The sequence below is a fragment of the Ahaetulla prasina genome, chromosome 3 (assembly GCF_028640845.1).
Source record: "Ahaetulla prasina isolate Xishuangbanna chromosome 3, ASM2864084v1, whole genome shotgun sequence".
In the NCBI taxonomy this organism is placed as follows: Eukaryota; Metazoa; Chordata; class Lepidosauria; order Squamata; family Colubridae; genus Ahaetulla; species Ahaetulla prasina.
In genome coordinates, this window is record NC_080541.1 from 72,663,779 (window position 1) to 72,684,618 (window position 20,840).

The 20,840-nt window shown below is 39.7% G+C and overlaps 1 protein-coding gene across 1 annotated transcript in view; it reads left to right on the forward strand.

The window, feature by feature from the left end:
• The first annotated feature begins 1,064 nt into the window (after window positions 1-1,064).
• Window positions 1,065-20,840, forward strand: part of CTDP1 (CTD phosphatase subunit 1) — a 44,929-nt gene continuing 25,153 nt past the window's right edge. The window contains exons 1-5 of the mRNA XM_058176031.1: window positions 1,065-1,874; window positions 8,034-8,117; window positions 11,617-11,710; window positions 12,861-12,989; window positions 13,492-13,642. Coding sequence (XP_058032014.1) covers window positions 1,561-1,874; window positions 8,034-8,117; window positions 11,617-11,710; window positions 12,861-12,989; window positions 13,492-13,642 — 772 coding nt within the window. The 5' untranslated portion in view covers window positions 1,065-1,560. The remainder of the gene's footprint in view (window positions 1,875-8,033; window positions 8,118-11,616; window positions 11,711-12,860; window positions 12,990-13,491; window positions 13,643-20,840) is intronic.

A 20,840-nucleotide genomic window follows, 5' to 3' on the forward strand; every position in this document is an offset into this window, starting at 1 on the left:
CATTGACTTTGCTAGTCAGAAGGTCACAAAAGGGTATAACATGACCCTGCATCATAAATGTGAAGCAGTTGTCAAGCATCTGAATGTAAATCACATGTCCATGGCAATGCACAACCATAGTAAGTGTGAAAAATGGTCAGAAGTCCCATTTTTCAGTGCGGTTGTAACTTCGGTCACTAAACAAACTGTTGTAAGTCAAGGACTACTTGTAATTGGTGGCTATCACACTTGACAGTGCCAAGTTCCACAAATTAACCATGGCCATTTCTGTACCGACCTCATTACTGTTGCTGTAACTATAAATCACAAGCAATCGATTTTAATAAATTCCAGGTTTCTGTGGATGTATCGGATGGCTTCAAGTTCAACTTAGAACTAAGGAGAAATTTCCTGACAGAACAATTAATCAGTGGAACAACTTGCCTGCAGAAGTTGTAAATGCTCCAACACTGGATTTTTTAAAGAAAATGTTGGATAACCATTCATCTGAAATGGTGTAGTTTCCTGCCTGGGCAGGGGGTTGGACTAGAAGATCTCCAACTCTGTTGTTGTTGTTGTTGTTGTTATTAAGTTCTAAACTTGGAATAAGCAGTATTATTATTTTTATCTACATTTTCCAGATGGTCCCTAGTAACTTTGGTTGCATTTTTGTATGGTTTGGTCTAAAATATTGTTTTAACTTAAGTCATTCCAACACTCCCTGCAAAGCTAGGCAGATATATTTCGATTTCTGTTCTTTCCATATCAACAGTGTGGAAACGCTAAATGTGAGGCAATTTCTTTCTTTTTCTGAGAAGCATTTGCAGAATTTTGGTAAACTAATTTTTGGGGTAATTTTTTTTTAAAATTATTTCCTATATATGTTTTTAAATGCAGGATTTAAATCATGGTTTGAGGGAACAGAATATGACTGAGGTCTGCAGACGAATTGTTTAGTAACTTCGAGAGTTTAAAAAACCCTATTGAGCGGCTTTTTCCTGACCGCAGTCCGGCGCGCATGCTCAAACCCGCCAGAGAAATGCATGCTGGAACTTGTAGCTGCAGAAGAAAAAAACTTCGCTAGCGTGCCTCCCGTCCCACAATTCTTCTTGAGGAGGCACAAAACATGAGACACTGTTATGCAGTCCACGCGGAGGGGCGGGCAAGTACAGTAAGCGCGCACATGCATCACCGCGGAGGCTAACAAGGCATGAAAGAAGAAAAATGGGCGTGGCTCAAACGGACACGTCAGAGTTGGGAACGAAACAAGAGCCCGTTCGGTTGAGCTTGCTCCTCGATTTGCTCGAATTTAGCGTCTGTCCCTTTAAGCTTGTCCGGGCGCGAGAAAACGCTGTCTCGCGCCTGCGCATCGGAATATTGACCTCGCGCTCGTTTGGCGCTGCTCGTGACTACTTCTTGTTATTTTTTTTTTTCTGAAGGTGGTAGTTGGGTGTGGGGGAGGGTAAAAAATAACGTTTTGCGTTCGATTCTTCCAATTCAACCGATAGAGGCGCCGCCGTTGCCATAGCGACCTGCCCTTCGACGGGCCTGGCCTGGGACGAAGCCCCAGTGGCCGAGGCCATGGAGGAACCCGGGGCAACCGCCTCGGTCTGTGGAGACGACGACGACGCGTCCGCCGCCGCGTCTGAAGTGACAGAAATCCTCGTTCCTGGCCCGCAGCCGCTGCGGCTGCTCGAATGGAAAGTAGCGACCGGAACGGCCGTGAAAATCGGCTCGGTCTTAGCCGTCTGCGCGCCTATCCAAATCCCAGCGCGGCCGGGCGCGTTGCCTATCGAGCCCGGCCTGCAACGGGCGGCCGAGCGAAAGGTCAAAGCCGAGCGCCCGGGAATCGTACGAGAGCTGCGCGCCCAGCCGGGACAAGTCATTCCGCCGGGGTAAGAAAAGGGCGACGACGACGAAGACAACAATCTGAGCGGGTGGGCCGACCTCTGAGGGCGCCGCCTCTGATCCGCGGGACCCGAATCCCTCAAGTTTCGGCTTTCGGGCTGCGGGGGTGGGGGCTTCCTGGAAAGATGGCGGGGGGGGGGTGTAGCCGGCTCGCTTGCTCGCCCTGCTTTTCCCTCAAGCGCGGTGAAAGACGAGGAGGTTGGGGAAAGCGCGCGAGGGGGCAGGCCGTTCCTTCCCCGCCCTCTAGCGCTGCGGCGCCGGTGACAGTCGAGGCCCCGCTCCTTTTCTTTCTCCCCTCCCCAGTCGCAATCCGACGCCGCCGTCTTGAGGGGAGGCTTTTGCAGGCCTAGGTTGCCGGCGAACTGGCCGAGGCGAACGGGTCCCCAGAAAAGTCTGCCAACCTGCTTCAGAGCCTATATAAGCACCTGACGCTGCGTGAAGGGGGGGGTGCGTGATCCTGCGGGCAGCGCAAGAAAAAAGCCGCAGTCTGCATCTTACGATGAGGGCGCTCGATGAATTGGACTTTTCTTTTTATTAAATCTCCTGGATTTCCCCCTCCCCTTTTAGTGGGGAAGTAGGAGGAGTGACTAATTAAAACCAAAGCCTAAGAATTCGGAAAGTTGAAAGTCATATGAAGGACTCAAACTCTGCCCCTTGATCGATTTTCCTTGTGTTTACATTTTGATTATGTATCAGGGATGACTGAGCTTTCATTCAATGCCGTTTCTGTAACTGTATTAAGGGAGATGATACAAAAAGCCCAGAGAGACAGACACTGGCAAATCATTTCCAGATAACTTGAATTACCTAGGTCAGAAGAATGGATGATTGCCATTAATTCTTAATCTTTTTCCATGACAGTAGTGTGTGATCATCTCTGATGCCCTGGTAGATTTTAATAAGTTAATGTTTTATGCCCATCTGATTAAATCAAAAGACTTAGAAATAATTATACTGGCTAACTAGAGATTACAATATGTTTAGAAGATTCTCAAATTTTTAAGATGTGCAAGTTCTGTTAAGTTGCACAACTGCTTTCTAGATCCAGTGGTTTCAGATGAAAAGTACGCTGAACAGTGTGAAATACCAATTTTTATTTATTTTACTATATTCATTTGCAATGCGAAATCATCCTATTCTCAGAAAACTTTCAGAATAGCATCCATTACTCAGATACATTCAGAGAGAAAGATGAAAGAATGCGTTAACAGATATATTGCAAATAAACAGTATTGCAGAAAACTGATTTTTTTAAAAAAATAACTTAAATGTATTGCCTTTAATTTATAATGACTTCAGTGAGAAGGCGTTCCTTAGTGGAAAAATTACCTTCAAAAATGCTTTCAGTGCAAAGAATTGATTTAATTAAATATAACTTCATGACAAATAATATTATTCATAAACCTCAGTGTATGGTTTGGAACTCTGTAAAGCTCAAAATCAGTATTTTCATTTACTTTTGAATTATACCTAGAAAGAACTTAGAACATTTTCAGGAAATTTATATTTTTCTTCCTAGTATTTATCCCTCAAGTGCAGGGTTTTGTTGATCTATTGGTTGTGAGAGGAATTGACCAACCAGTTTGTCACCTAAGCCTGACAACGTGGGCAGTGACTGCTCCAAAGTCACCCAGCCAGCTTTCATGGCTAAGGTGACACTAGAACTCACCCTCCTGGTTTCTAGCTTGGTGCCTTAACCACCCAGACCAAATAGGCTGTCATAGTTTAGTTTAGAAACTAGTCCACAGGAAGTGTATCTCAGTAATCTTAAAGATAAATATGTTACATATGCATTTTCCTAAGGAAGGATTAAATTAGCATGCTGTTTTACATTGCATACTTGTAATCAAAACTGGAATGAAAAGTATTCCTGAGTTCAGCCATGTTGTTAATATCGAATATGTTTGCATCCAGAAGTTGCCAAATGTCCTTTGATTGATTACAGCTCCCTACCTACAAACAACATATTTAGTATAGCAACTAAAGTGGATAATAATAGATAATTTGAGGTTCTGAAATCCAAGTTGTTCCAAACAGTAGGAACTCTTTTTTTTCTTTTTTGTACATTTGAAAGAGCAGGCAGATTGCTTCAGGATAGCTTTCCCTGTTACCTTTCCCTTGCAGAATTACATACTAAATGCTTCTTGATATTTTATGGACATACATGTGCGATTTCCTTGGCTATTTTTAATGAAAGATATAGTAATTTTCTTGCTACCTATCTTATAATAAGCTGTGAAAATTACTAGTGCTTTTACCTTTGTTTTAATTAAGGCAGGTGTTATTGACTGGAGTTAGGGACAGGTGTTTTTATAAAATAGGAACAATTATAGCAGGACTCTTGTTCAACCACGAGTTCTTCTTAAATCTTGTCTAATTTTAATTTCATCTTATTCACCTTAGGTGTCATATTACTGAATTATACCATAGTAGGCTTTGACTGTTACACCCAGATTAAATTAAATGCAATTGATAGTTGTGTTGAATATGACTGGCCTACTCTTAGATATTTATTTTCTTAGTTTAAAGAGGCTATTCATTTGTTTGAATATTTCAGGGTCTCAAAGTGGGGAGAGAATGGGCTGTATTAGCAGCTCCATCCTTTCCTCTTTCCTCCCTTTAAGTGTTCAGCAGGAGATCTAAAGAAAAATGAAACAAAATGAAAAATGAATTCATATTGGCTTCAGTAGAAATACAACTTTCTCTGCAGATTCTGAATAAAGCAAAGTTTTTGATATACTGACATTCTACTCTTCTTTCAAACCAAAACAAGTATAATTCCCTTTCATCTGAAACTATGATAATGGGCATAGTTTTCAGATTATAGTTTTTCTATTTGTTCTAGTAAAACAATTGAAAATGTTGTCGGTATTTTGCTTCCAGGGACATTTTTGTCAAGAATCTTTTATATATAAATATGAAGAGCCACATCATGAAGAAATATAAAACTGAAATAATTTTTCTTTACTTGGGATAAACAAGTTAAAATAGGGAAGAAAATGGTAAGTGAACACCTGTCTACCCTAGATGAGTTCAAATCACCAGGACGGGATGGATTACACCCCAAGGTTCTGAAGGAACTGGCAGACGTGATCTCAGAACCACTGAACTATATTTTTCAAAGATCTTGGAGCACAGGGGAGCTGCCAGAGGACTGGAAAAGAGCTGATGTAGTTCCCATCTTCAAAAAAGGAAAAAAAATAGACCCAGGAAACTACAGACCTATCAGCCTGACCTCAATACCGGGGAAGATTCTGGAAAAAATAATCAAGCAACGAATCACCGAACACCTAGAAGCAAACAAAGTAATAACCAAAAGCCAACATGGGTTTGTCAAAAACAGATCATGCCAGACTAATCTTATTGCATTCTTTGACAAAATTAGTAGACCAGAGGAATGCTGTCGATATAATTTACTTGGACTTCAGTAAAGCATTTGATAAAGTAGACCGTAACCTACTACTAGATAAAGTAGAAAAATGTGGGTTAGACAGCACCGTATGGATTCGTAACTGGCTGACCAACCAGATGGATTCGTAACTGGCTGACCAACCGCACTCAACGTGTAGTCCTCAACGGAACTACATCCACATGGAGGGAAGTATGCAGTGGAGTACCCCAAGGCTCTGTTTTAGGCCCAGTACTCTTCAACATCTTCATCAATGACTTGGACGAGGGGATAGATGGGGAACTCATCAAATTTGCAGATGACACCAAGCTGGCAGGAATAGCCAACACTCCAGAAGATAGGCTCAAGTTACAGAAAGATCTTGACAGACTTGAACATTGGGCGCTATCTAACAAAATGAAATTCAACAGTGAAAAAAGTAAGGTTCTACATTTAGGCCAAAAAAAACCAAAATGCACAGGTACCGTATATGTGGTACCTTGCTCAATAGTAGTACCTGTGAGAGGGATCTTGGAGTCCTAGTGGATAACCATTTAGATATGAGCCAGCAGTGTGCAGCAGCTGCTAAAAAAGCCAACACAGTTCTGGGCTGCATAAACAGAGGGATAGAATCAAGATCACGTGAAGTGTTAATACCACTTTATAATGCCTTGGTAAGGCCACACTTGGAATATTGCATCCAGTTTTGGTCGCCACGATGTAAAAAAGATGTTGAGACTCTAGAAAGAGTGCAGAGAAGAGCAACAAAGATGATTAGGGGACTGGAGGCTAAAACATATGAAGAACGGTTGCAGGAACTGGGTATGTCTAGTTTAATAAAAAGAAGGACTAGGGGAGACATGATAGCAGTGTTCCAATATCTCAGGGGTTGCCACAAAGAAGAGGGAGTCAGGCTGTTCTCCAATGCACCTGAGGGTAGAACAAGAAGCAATGGGTGGAAACTGATCAAGGAAAGAAGCAACTTAGAACTAAGGAGAAATTTCCTGACAGTTAGAACAATTAATAAGTGGAACGACTTGCCTGCAGAAGTTGTGAATGCTCCAACACTGGAAATTTTTAAGAAAATGTTGGATAACCATCTGACTGAGATGGTGTAGGGTTTCCTGCCTGGGCAGGGGGTTGGACTAGAAGGCCTCCAAGGTCCCTTCCAACTCTGTTGTTATATTATATTATATTAAGTAAACAGCACATTAAAAGTGAAAGAAATTCAGCTTTATTCTCCCATTATATTAATGATGTTGGAGCAAATGTCAGCCACCCTTTCTACATTTGGAATTTTTCTCAGAATTTCTATAAATCATTAAAGATTTGTAATTCAACCAGTGACCACTAGACTGAAGTTATATATATGATAAATAATTAAATCCTCTCACAAGATATAGCACAAAGAATATTCAGGATTTTGGTAGTTTTTAAAAAATATTTTTAATTTAATGTTGGAAGTTATAAACAAAGTTTGGGGTGTTTCATATTTGTAATGTAAACGGTCTATTTGCAGACCAGCCATAATTTGACATTAAAAGACTGACTACAAAGATGTCATAAAAATAAATGCATTTTCCTTAGAAGATTGTATGCAATAAAAGTGCTTATAACAATTTCTACAAAAAGAAAACCCTTAAAACCTTGTACGCTGAGGTGAGACTATGTGATGTTATTGTATAATATATGACCTATTTATTTTTCCCACTATATGGTTTGTGCCACTGTATGTGGCAGTTTAAATACTTGATCAATGTTATAACACTAGCTTGTAAAAAGAATTGTCACAGGGGGTTGTGGCAGACTTCAGTAGTCCTGTGAATTCTTTTTTTTTGAATTTATATCCCGCCCTTCTCCGAAGACTCAGGGCGGCTTACATTGTGTTAAGCAATAGTCTTCATCCATTGTATGTTATATACAAAGTCAACTTTTATTGCCCCCCAACAATCTGGGTCCTCATTTTACCTACCTTATAAAGGATGGAAGGCTGAGTCAACCTTGGGCCTGGTGGGACTTGAACTTGCAGTAATTGCAAGCTGCTGTGTTAATAACAGACTGCTTAGTCTGTTGAGCCACCAAAGGCCCATATACTACTTTGTTCATAGTTGTGCACAAGTAATGTTTGCTTATTATCTCTTAATCTAGTTTCATGGAACATTGGTATTCACTAGATATTTGAAGGAAATCTGCAAGCTGGCCCTAAGAATTTAAGTTTTGTGGATCTTGGATCCTTGTAATTTAGTTCATCATCGAAAAGCTAATGAAAGTTTAACCAACATTTTCTTGTGACAGTGGATTTTTAATACTCACTTCAGCCATGTTCATATACCAAAATAAGCTGAATATTACGAAGACGTGTTTAAAAATCTCCTAAATATTGATAATCAGTAATCGCATATGCAACTGCATATGTTAAATTAAAATTTATTTTGATTATAGTCTTTATTTACCCCATATAAAGACTATATTCAAAATCTCTATGGGGAAAATAAAATAATAATATTACTGAAGCTGTTCATAGCTATTCCTCATTCATAGAGGTCCCTTGTTTGAAAAATAATATTTTGTTGGTTGAAAAATTAAAGAAATATTTCTTGTGTAAAATAAGATAGCATGTAAACATAAATAATATACATTATGTATTTAGTGTCTTGTTTACAGAGATTGGGTATTATTTACAGAACTTAGTTTTGATAGAAACTGAAATTTGATCAAGTCATTTTTTTCTTAAATCAGATTCTTTATTGCTTTTCAGAGGTGTACTGCTAAGGCTAGAAGCATGTAGCCATCCTGTTGTTATGAAAGGCTTATGTGCAGAATGTGGTCAAGATTTGACACAGTAAGTACTATTATATGGAGCTGGATTTCTCTTAATTATATAGGACTAAAATTGAGGATTACAGAGTTCTCAATGTATGACCAGAATTGAGTCCAAAATTTCTGTTGCTAAGTGAAATATTTGTTTTGCCCTATTTTATGACCTTTCTTGCCACAGTTAAATGAATCACTGCGGTTGTTTGGTTAGTAACACAGTTGTTTAGTGAATTTGGTTTCCCCATTGACTTTGCTTGTTAGAAAGTTACAAAAGGTGATCACATGACTTCAGGACATTGCAACTATCATAAATCTGAGAGATTTGCCAAGCATCTGAATTTTGATCATGTGACCACGGGAATGTGGCAATGTTCATATATGTCAAAAATGGTCATAACTTACTTTTTTCAGTGCCGTTGTAACTTCGAATGGTCACTAAATGAACTAATAGAAAATTCAGTGTGGTTTTAAAAGTTGGTATAGGTAGTCCTCGACTTACAACAGTTCATTTAGTGAGCGTTCAAAGTTACAACGGCACTAAAAAAAGTGACTTCTGACCGTTTTTCACATGACCATTGCAACATCCCTACGGTCATGTGAGCAAAATTCAGGTGCTTAGCAACTCTCATATTTATGACGATTGCAGTGTCTCAGGATCATGGGATCAACTTTTGCAACAATCTGACAAGCAGAGTGAATGGGGAAGCCAGATTCCCTTAACAACTTTGTTACTAACTGAACAGCTGAGGTGATTCACTTAATAACTATGGCAAGAAAGGTTGTAAAATAGGACAAAATTCACTTACCAAATATCTCAGCAACAGAAATTTTGGGCTCAATTGTTGTAACTTGAGAATTACCTGTACATAAAACCATAGTATATTGTGTAAAAATGAAAAATAGTCATACTATGGCAGTGGTCACCAACTGGTGGTCCGCGAGAAAATTTTGGTGGTCCGTGGCTGGGTCGGGCTCCTCGAGAGACGAGAGCTTGCAGGGAGGTGATTTGGCTTCCGCCTCCCTGCAAGCTCTCATCTCGAATTCTCCCTGAAGCAACACGGGAAGCTTGAGTCGGGCTCCTGAGGTGGATGGAGGTGGATGTTAGATCGGAGGTGGATGTTAGATCGCTTCCCTGCAAGCTATCATCTCTCGAGTTCTCCCTGAAGCGGCATGGGAAGCTTGAGTCGGGCTCCTGGAGAGAAGAGCTTGCAGGGAGGCGGAGCCAGATCGCCTCCCTGCAAGCTCTCCTCTCGAGGAGCCCGACCCAGCTTCCGTGCCGCTCAGGAGAACTCAAGAGACGAAAGCTTGCAGGGAGGTGGACATTAGATCACTTCCCTGCAAGCTCTCGTCTCTCGAGTTCTCCCTGAAACTGCACGGGATGTCTGCAAGTGACAACTATAATGAATATGTCCACCTGCCCTCCTGAAGCACCACCGCGGCGAACAAAACAACCCCATTGCTCTGCCCCTCTTCCTGCAGCCAAACGCGCCCCGCCATGCGTGCCCTTTCCTGAAATGGGCTGTGCATTGGGCTCTTGGAGAGCGAGCGAGCAAGAGAGCTCTCCAACCTCTGTTTTTGTGTGTGCGTGTATCTGAGGGAGGGAGGGAGCGATTTGAAGGCGAGCCATCCAAACTTCTGGCAGAGATGAGGGCGGCTTTTGAGCAGCCCTGAATCAGCCAGCTCCACCTGACCTATTCCCTGAGTCTCGCCATTCTCCTCGCCGCTGCCCCCCCCCACCCCACTCAAGCAGCTTCTACTTCTCTGCTTCTCTCCAAATGCTGGTGCGGGCACTATGGATGCATAGCTTGTTGGGGCTGAGCAGGGAAGCTCCTGCTTGAGTGGGGGTGGGTGGGCGAGGAGAACGGCAAGACTCAGGAAATAGGTCAGCTGGAGCTGGCTGATTCAGGGCTGCTCAGAAGCCACCCCCATCTCTGCCAGAAGTTTGGGTGCCTCGGCTTCAGATTGCTCGCTCCCTCCCTCAAACGCACGCACACATGCACAAAAACGATTTTGTTATTTCACCCCTGGGCTGAACCCACCAGTTGCTGTCCCGCCCCTCGCCTTCCCTTCCCAGTCATTCCTCGTCTGGCAAGGGAAGTGGGGGGGGAATAGAAATTCACTCTATATTCTAGAGTGGGAGCTGGATCTTGCAGCTGTTTCTTCCGGCCCTTGTTGGTGCTCCTGCACCTTGCTCTCCCTGGCTTGAGTTCCTCTCAGCCCCAAGACACTGGCTGGCCCATGAGAAAGAGGGGGAGAGAGAGAGAAAGGGGGGAGAGAAGGGTAGAAAGAGAGAGAGAGAGAGAGAGAAAGAAGGGGGAGAGAAAGAGAGATGACAGAATAAGTGGGAGAGAGGGGTGAGAGAAAGAGAAGGGGAGAGAGAGAAAAAGGGAGAGAAAGAGAATGAGAGAGAAAGAGAGGGGGGAGAGAGGGAGAGAAAGAGAATGAGGGAGAAAGAGGGAGGAGAAAGAGAGAAGGTGGGCAAGAGGGAGAGAGAGAAAGAGAAAGGGGGGAGAGAAAGAGATGGCAGAATGAGTGCGAGAGAGAAAGAGAAGGGGGAGAGAGAATGAGAGAAAGGGGAGAGAGAGAGAGAAAGGGGGGGAGAGAAAGGGGGAGAGAGAGAAAAAGGGGGAGAGAAAGAATGAGAGAAAGGGGGAGAGAGAGAGAGAGATGACTGAGTGGAAAAAAGAGAAAGAAATAGGGGGAGAGAGAGAAGGAGAGAGAAAGAGGAGGGGGAGGGGGGAGAAGGAGAGAGGAGAGAGGAGGGACAGTGCCTGAAGGACCCCATCCCGTCACTATGAGTCCAAGCGCTTCAGCAAGCAGCGCGCTGGATTCATATTAGTGGTCCCCGGGATTTAAAATTATGGACTTGGTGGTCCCTGAGGTCCAAAAGGTTGGGGACCCCTGTACTATGGAATGTATATTAATTGCTTATCATATATGAATATAACAATATAGAACCAGATTGATTACAATTGCTTTTTACTGAGAGATTCTTTGCCATGCCCACCCATATAAATGTATTCATTTTTCAGTATTCAGTTAGTAGAAGAGTGTTCTTGTCCTTCATTTTAGCAGTCCCTGTAAAGTAAGCTAATCACAAAAGCATTTGATTAAAACTCAACCAGGTATTTAGTATCCTAGTCACTTTCTTCTCAAAGGGAGGGAGAAATATGGAGTGGTGAACATTCCTAATATTCCTTCCTCCTCCTGTTTTCCCCACAACAGCCCTGTGAGGTGAATTGTGCTGGGAGAGCCTGACTAGCCCAAAGTTACCCAACTGGATTTCATGCCTAAGGCAGGACTAGAACTCACAGTTTCTTGGATGGGGATGTGTGTGTGTATGATGTTATCTGGCAATTAAGCACAGTGTTTACTTGTGTACACCAAGGACTACCGGTACTTGACACATAAAATGTATGAGATGGTTGTGAAAATTCATAGCACAGTAAGTTAGTTGGCCCTTTACCTTTTGACAGTTTATCAACTCATTTAATATTCTTTGTTCCCTTTCCTTCAATTATTAGGTTACAAAGCAAGAATGGAAAACAAAACATGCCTGTTTCCACAGCAACTGTATCAATGGTTCATAGTGTCCCAGAACTGATGGTTAGCTCTGAGGCAAGTATACTGCTCCTCTGTTTTTGGAAGAAGTCCAGAATTCAGCAAATTTCATTAGAGATATTTCTTCATAATGCATATGGTGTCCATCTTAGCCAGTATTGGAACTGAAAGGAATTCAATTTCAGAAACCCTTTCGCGAGCTATTTTTAAAAAAACAGCTTTTGATGATGGAACAGTTGCCTATTTTAAATGTCAGTATTAAATAGAAAGATGGCATATAAATCATGTAAATTCCCAAAACAGGAAAATAGTCTTCTGCTGTACTGTCTTGTTAAGGTAAGGTAAAAGTTCTCTCGCACATATGTGTTAGTCATTCCCGACTCTAGGGGGCAGTGCTCATCCGTTTCAAAGCCGAAGAGCCAGCGCTGTCCGAAGACATCTCCATGGTCATGTGGCTGGCATGACTAAACGCCAAAGGCACACGGTATGCTGTTACCTAGGGATTCAAACCGCTGAACTGCCAACCTTCTGATCGACGAGCTCAGTGTCTTAGCCACTGAGCCACCGCATCCCTGTCTTGTTCCCCATGTTTATTATATATATGTTCCCTTTTGGAAAAAAAAATACACTAATCATATTCTGATCCTATTTTCTCATTGTACTATTGGGACATAATTGTGGGATTTATCTCTCAGGTGTTACATCTATACTTTACACATTCAGCTTAATATGCTAAGTTTGAAATACAGTATCCATCCCTAGCATATGTTTTCAGAAATGGTAATAAAAACACTTATGTTTAACTATATTTTGTAAAGTTTTTTTTTCAGTTAAATGAAGTATTATACATAGTATGACCTGTTATTTATGCATCAGTGGAATAGCAAATAAGCAGAATTTAGTTGTACACCACTTTTTTCTCACAGTACAAAATAGTTACATAGGAAAACATTCTACTTCTTCACATGCATCTGCTACTTACTGTGAATAAAAATAAAACCATATTGCTAGAAAATTTCATAATTAAAATGTTAGTATAATCTGTTTTGAATAAATAGGTAAGTTTTAACAGGCTTGAACCTGAAACACTTGGTACTCTCTGAATTCTAAGTTCCTCATTGCAATTGAAAAATAAATAGAATTAGATTTCTCTTCTTTTGAGCCTATGGTGTTTGCATTTGCATTTAATATATATATTTATTTTTAGCAAGCTGAACAGTTGGGAAGAGAAGATCAGGAAAGGCTACGCCGAAATCGAAAACTTGTGCTGATGGTAGATTTGGATCAGACATTGATTCATACCACAGAGCAACACTGTCCACAGATGTCTAACAGAGTAAAGCAACTTTATTAATTACTACTCTATATAATAAGTATAAAATCATTTTAAATAATACTTTAAAGTGAAACTTTTGTATGAAGTAATTTTTTTAAATGGTCATGATGGATGGATGGGCAGACAGACATAGATATGGCATATATATGTAGATACAGAAAGTGTACCAAAGTTTGACCCCATAGAAGATTTATTATATCAATTACATTAAATGTTCAAATAAGTTGCCATTTACTTCTAAACACTTACTCATTTGATGCATGACTATTGAACTTAGCATAATAGTAGAATACTATAGTTTTCTACAGTAGTGTAGTAATTTCTATTTGGGAGGGACATCATACTGTGATTTGTCTGTGGCGCTTGACCAGATCTAATTTCTTTGGAAGACACCCATGGTTTTCTTTTGGAGCATGAAGATTTTTCCTCAATATTCACATATATTATCCATATATATGACATAATGTTTTAAGGTCTTACTATGGATCTTTCTCTCCCTTAGGGAATATTTCATTATCAGCTAGGTCGAGGCGAACCTATGCTCCATACACGATTGCGACCTCATTGTAAAGAATTCCTAGAAAAAATTGCCAAGTTGTATGAGCTGCATGTTTTCACATTTGGGAGCCGGCTTTATGCACATACTATTGCAGGTAAGTAGTACTCTGCATTAATAGATATTCCATACTTCTATGGCTATTTTCCAATAAGTTTTCAAATATGTTTGCATCGAAACCTTCATTATAATGTTCCTAAAACCTAAAAATATTAGTATTTCAGTTATGTACTCATTTCTAACAATCCTATGCAAGTAGCCCTTGCTTAATGATCCCATTTGGGATCAAACTTTCTGTCACTCAGCTATGCAGTTGTTAGGCAAGACATCACATGGCTACCTCACTCAGCAATAGCAATTCCAGTCCAGGTTTTTGTCATTAGACTACATCCTCATACTTCTCCTGCTCTACTCTGCTCACCTCCACTTCAACTCCCCATACCACTATACCCCCTCATATCTTTTCCTTTTTTGGCCACACAACATACTGCTGCCATTATTTATTCCTGCAGCTCTCCCTGCCTCCTTCCCCATTGTCCTTTACCATCTTCTTCCATTATTGATGAGGTGCACCTGGTCAAGACAGCTGCTGGCCCTTTGTGAGGTCAGCAAGAGGAGGAAGAAGACGGTGAAACTGTCGGTGAGATGGGAAACAGGAATAGGCAGTGGAATGCAGGGTGGCTAAACAGGGCAGAGATGGAAGGGAGTTAGGTGTGTGGGTGCATGGGGGAGTTCAAGCACACATTGTGGCAGTAAATGTGGATGGCTGCCAAGCACATGAATTTTGATCAGCTGAACATGGGGATGCTGCAATAGCTATAATGTCAAGCATTAGCTATAAGTACCATACTTTTCGGATTATAAGCCACACTTTTTCCTCCCCTAATAGAGGGTGGAAATGTTGGTGCGTCTTAAACACTGAATACAGCCATTTTTGGCCTCCCAAAGCCCTACCCTGCGGGTCCCGTTTTTGTGAAAAATGGGCCTGTTTTTAAAAAAAAAAAAAAAAAAAAAGGCATGCAGAGGCTTTGGGAGGCCTGCAGAGTGCTCCTGGGGGCTGGGGAGGGCAAAAACTTTTTTTTTCTTGGTTACCTCTTTGAAATCTTAGTGCGTCTTATACACCGGTGCGTCTTATAGTCCAAAAAATACAGTACCATTCATTTCAATAATATAAATATATAAATATTTAGCACTGTTCTAACTGAGCGATTACTGAACAAATAGTCACTAAGCAAGGGCTACCTGAATTGGAAATGATTAACGTTAGAATGTTTGAAGTTAAATATTCATCCTTTATATAAAATATTTAGCTAGCTAAAGAGGAATAAGAATATAAATATATCAACTAACAGTAGTGCATTGCTTGAACCAGTTGTAGAACTGTGTCTCGTGATTAAAATTCAATGTTGGAATTTTAATCCTATTTTGATCCAGCATTTTTAAAATTATTTTGACATATCTAAATTTTCTAAAAGTGTGAAAAAACCATAATTAAGGATATCTATAGTTAAATGACCAGTTGTGTATTCTGCATATCCTTGTCTTTGAATTAATTTCAGCTTTATCTGATGATCACTCACTCTATAAACAATAACTAAATAGAATCCTGAATGAATAGATGAAGGTGAATATATGTTTCATTCTTTTACAGTATAAAACAGTTCATTCTCATTACAAAGTTAGCCTTACTGAGTAATTTATGAATAACCACTAGCAAGGATTGTGAGGAAAATATAGAATGTATCTATATTTAATAATTAAGTAATTCTGCTAATTGCTTTAATAATATATTGTACAACTATTCTCTTATACTGTTATTTATCCATATATTTAAGGATTAACAGTATTTCTTTTTCAGTTTGATTGAGTCACCCGACAAATTGCTAAAATAAATAAGGGTATTAAAATAAATTGTTTTAATTTGATATTTTCTAGCTCAGGAATCTACAGAAGTAGCATTATCTTGGGTTTTTTTCTTTCACTTTTCCTGGTTTTCAAAAACTGACAAAATTTATCCATCTGAAAATGCAAAGATTTTTATTTATCTGCATGTAAATATTGTTGCATGGGAAAATTAGTTGTATACAATAGGTAAAACCTGGAAAGGGCAATTTTTGATGTTTGGCCCTGTGCTGACATTTCAGCTCTGAGAGCTGTTCTCAGATTAGGTGGAACTAAAATTTTCAGCCTATTTTTACATATATGTGTTTTTAGGTTTGGGCAGGATGTGAAAGGACCGGAACCTTGAGAGTTTACTTCTTGAAAAGTGTAAAAAAAGAATCAAACTGGCTTTTTGCAATTGGGGATTGAAGGGTATGCAATCCCATCCACATCCATAACATAAATAAATGGGGCTAAAAATGTCAGCACTCTCCATTCTAGTGTTGTCAGTGTTAACTATGATCTTACAACCCCCAAGACAGGGCAGAAGGACAGACTGAAAAAGTTTTCTTATCCGTACTATAAACAAATATGATTATAAGAAAAAGAATAGAATAGGCCATTTGTTGTTTTCTTAAACCAATATCCTGAATTAATAAGTAAAAAAAAGCAATCATATTTCTTTCTTTTCCAGTCAATTTGGTATTATTGGATATGTTTACCCTTACAAATCCCATTTAGATCAGATAAAATCTTGTGCCAAAAATTTTAAATGCTATTATTAGTTTCAGGATAATTCGTTTATGTTTATGTATAAATAGTATTGACAATATTATGTTATTATAAGCTCTGCAATTGATTTGAAAACCATGTTTCAGAAGAAAATCAGATTGTTTATTTATATACAAATCTGTCTGGCCCATAATGAACAATGTGTTCATTTAACGACTATGCCATTTGTTTAATGACCACATTATTCACTTTATGACTGCCAACATTTGCAAAAATGGGTTGTAAAATTGGTTCAGTCACGTGATGATCCACTTTACAGCGATCAGAACTTATGAGTATAATTGCCAGGTTCAGGTATGGACTACCTGAATGTTTTATTTGCTTATGAAGCTTTTACCCATTTCTTTACCTTTCATATCAAACCTGTTACATCTGTATGATTCTCTGCTATATATGATACTACTTTTTAGAATCCTTAATGCTATAAAATTGAAAGAGGCCATTTGAAGCTTTGATTAGTTCTCAACACAGAGATCCAAATTCAGCATCAGCAACAAATGGTTCACAAACACGTCCACTGAAGAAGGAAGTCTGTCATGTTTGTAAATTGATTCCACTATGGAACTGCTGCTTTTAGTATTTTTTTTCTAACATCCATTGGGATCTGTCTAGTAATGTAAATGCATTGTTCCTAGGCACATATTCTAGAATGAAACATGTTTTGATTTTCCTTCTGACATAGTTTCAGAAGAATGCTATTGTGCATCTCTCTAATCTTCCTTCTCTCCAGGCTAATTATATCCAGCTCATCCAGTTTTTTCATAGGATTTAGTTATAGTTTTTCATTTCCGTAACAGTATTCCTACTTGGAATCTGTTTCAGTGAAGCCAGACGACCCAATGCTGAAGATGATTATTTAATATGTCTTGTAACCTCTGTTTATGTTGATTCATTTGCCTCTTTCCTGACCTCATCACACTAATCAGTTATTATTCTAAGATCTTTTTCATAGGTTCTGTTTCCAAGCCAGGTATCTCTTAGGTATTGTTCCTGTGTATTTATTTTTTTAAACTTTTTTTAAAAAGTTTCTATTTCATTAAATTTTATTTTTAGTTTCAATATATTTCTCTAACCTATCAGGATTCATTTAAATTTTGTTTGCATATTATAAAAATAACCGATCCAATTTTGTGCTATCTGCAGATTTGATAAACATTCTTTCAGCTTCTTTACCCAAAAAACAAGAGGACTAGGATTGAACACTATGGCATCTTTCAGTTTTTTCAGTTTCATGAAAAGCCATTGATGAGCACCCTTTGAATCCAATTTTTCAACCAACCAGATATCTACTTGTTCTACCAGTCAGCCCACACAGAATTGCCAAAGAGAATGTCATGGGGCGTTTTGTCAAATATTTTATATAAATAGTCCTCTGTTATTGATGGTAACTGGGAATTCCCATTGCTAAGTAATGTGGTTGTCAAGCTCAATGTCACATAACTGCACTATTTAGGCATGGCAGTTACAGTATATCCAGTTGTCATTGTTAAATACAATGTACGAATCACATACTGTTGTTAAGTGCAATTTCATGTGGTTCTCATTTTTTTTTATTTGAATTTATATCCTGCCCTTCTCCGAAGACTCAGGGCGGCTTACACTGTGTTAAGCAATAGTCTTCATCCATTTGTATATTATATACAAAGTCAACTTTTATTGCCCCCAACAATCTGGGTTCTCATTTTACCTACCTTATAAAGAATGGAAGGCTGAGTCAACTTTGGGCCTGGTGGGACTTGAACTTGCAGTAATTGCAAGCAGCTGTGTTAATAACAGACTTAGTCTGCTGAGCCACCAGAGGCCCCTTCTGCCAGCTTTCCTGTTTACTTTGCTTGTCAGGAGCTGTCAGTGAAGGTTGCAAATGACAGTCACGTGACTGTGGAACACTGCAAAGTTGTAATCATGAGGCAGCCGCCAACCACCTGAATCAGAATCTCCTAACTGGAGAGACATTGACTATAACTTCAGAGTCAGTGGTAAATACCACTTGGTCAGCACCATTGGAACTTTGAATGGCCGTTGAATGAGTGGTCACTAAGTGAGGACCATCTGGACTGAAATGAAGATACATTATATCTGTATGAGATAAGGTTAATCTGACAAGACTTGTCTGGCAAAGCCTTGCAGACTTTTACTAATTAACTACAGTATTTTTAAGGGGCTTACAGATTGAGCTGTTTAGGATCTGCTTATGATCAATTTTAAATCTTCCCAAGTATCTATGCCATTCAGACTGGTATCTCTCACTCAACCAACCATCCTCATCCCTTTCTCATTCCTACTTCCAATTCTGTCTTTTTTAGCTTAAAGCTTTAATTGAGGCTTTATTCTCATCAAGACAAACAGAAATCTTCCACACTTTTCACTTATCCCAGATTGTCCAGCCTCAAACCATAGAACTTATCAGTATATGTCCTTAAGACTGCTGATGGTAATTGGATAAGTTTTTCAGGCCTTCAGATCTGCCGGAACGTCCAGGAAGGATTCATGGGTATTGCTGGAGCCTAGCCCCACCACTCACATTCTCAATTGGGACCTAGGGCCAGCAATTTGGCCTTCTCCAAGTGAGCATTCAGTTTCTCCATTGTTCTCCCGTTCATCAGATACAGTACAAAATATCTGACTAATAAAATCCAACACAACAGAATAACAAAGTTGGAAAAACTAGGTCTGAGTGGTACACAATTATTCACCAGAAGTGTTCTGAAAAAGTACAATTTCACTACTTTCTGACAGTGTTCTAGAATATATCTGCCATTATTTTTCAGTAATACTTACTGGTTTTAGCCCTTCTCAGCTCTTGAAATTTGAGTAGTCCAGGCAGCTTCTGCGAAGATTTTAGTTTGACTGCTGGGGATAGTTTTGAAGTGGTGCAACCCATTCTTTGAGTATTAGTAGGCCATCTCTAGGTCTAATGAGCCTTTTGTGCATGTCACTTAATCAGGATGGATAATGTCTGTCAAAAAGCAATGTTGATTAAAAACACCTCTCTTCCAAACCATCAGCTCTTACAACATCTTTGTAATCTACGGAGTTCATGGTTTTTGATCAATACTACCACAAACTGAGTACTATCCCTCTATCCCAGGGGTGGGCAATTGATTTTCCTAGGAGAACTGTTATGAATGGCCAAATCAATGTAACCCGATTTGATGTCCTCAAACTCCATTATCTCAACTCCTCAGATTGCTTCAGGCAAAGGGTGAGTACCACACAGACACAGAAAAGTACTTTCTCTATCAGCCAACTGAAGGAGTGCATAGTGATTGCATAGAGCCAGACCTGACTTGGTGGCTTCTGCTCCCTGCAGCTTGCTTATTTATATTTAATTTCTGAATGACCTCACATGGGCTGGACAGAAATAGCCAAAGGGCCCGATGTGGCCCGGGGACATAAATGTCTGGGTCTGCTCTATCCTGGCTCTATATCCCATGGGGTCCTTATGCAGCTTGCTCTGAACTTCTCCACAAACACAAATGCACACTGGGATGGCAGAAATATATATATGAATAACATTATTTTGGGAGACAGAAGAAAATATAGGTGTCTTCCACTTTTGATAAAGGAATTGGGGGGAAAATTAAGAGTAATCTTCTGCAAGCTTTCCCTTCCTTACTTCAGATGTTTATTCTGTTTTTTTGTTTGTAACTACACTGCATTTTCCCACTGACTTCCCTTTCATTCCCCCCCCCCCCGAATTGTAAAATTTTAAACGAAAAACACGTTATGATTATGTAATGCTACAGTTATTTGTTTATTTATTTTAATTTTAACTTCTGTAGCCAAGACTAGATCTCTTGGTGACTTTCAGAAAATTAAAAGTAGAGAACATTCATCCTGGGAAGAAAGAGAATACAAATTGATTGCTACAAATGGCGGGTTCACATATCATCCTAGCCTAGTGCTTGTGAGAAGAGCCAGGTCTTTTGCACAACTGCCTTTCTCCAACTGCTTTTGCCCATTCCATAAAATATAATGGGACTGGTGTATTTGTGCTCCTATCTATCACAAAATGTAATATGTGACCTGGTACGGCTGACTTGGTAGTTGAACAGGTGCAAAAAATTCAACTAACCTTTTAAACTACAAATACCTTGACCCACTGAAGCTGGGCAATTAATAGATTAAAATAAACAACATAATAATGCATATGGTACAGCTACTATGAGATGTGGTGGCGCAGTGGTTAGAATGCAGGCTACTTCTGCTGACTGCCAGCTGCCAGCAGTTCGGCAGTTCAATTCTTACTGGCTCAAGTTTGACTCAGCCTTCCGTCCTTCTGAGGTGGGTAAAATGAGGACCCAAATTGTTGGGGGCAATATGCTAACTCTAAAACTCTTAGGGCTGTAAAACATTGTGAAGCGGTATATAAGTCTAAGTGTTATTGCTATTGACACTAAAAAGGCAAATGCTATCTTGCCATGTTTTAACGGGCATAGAGTCCAGATCAAAGGACTACTATTTAATTCTGCTGTGCCTGGTCCAAACCCCTCTTGGAATATTGTATTCAAAAAGAACAGTAACATACTGGAACAAGTTTAAAGAAAACAGTGCAGGGTCTGGAGATCAAGCCCTATTAGAAACATTAAAGGATGTTGGTCATATTTGATCTTTAGAAGAAA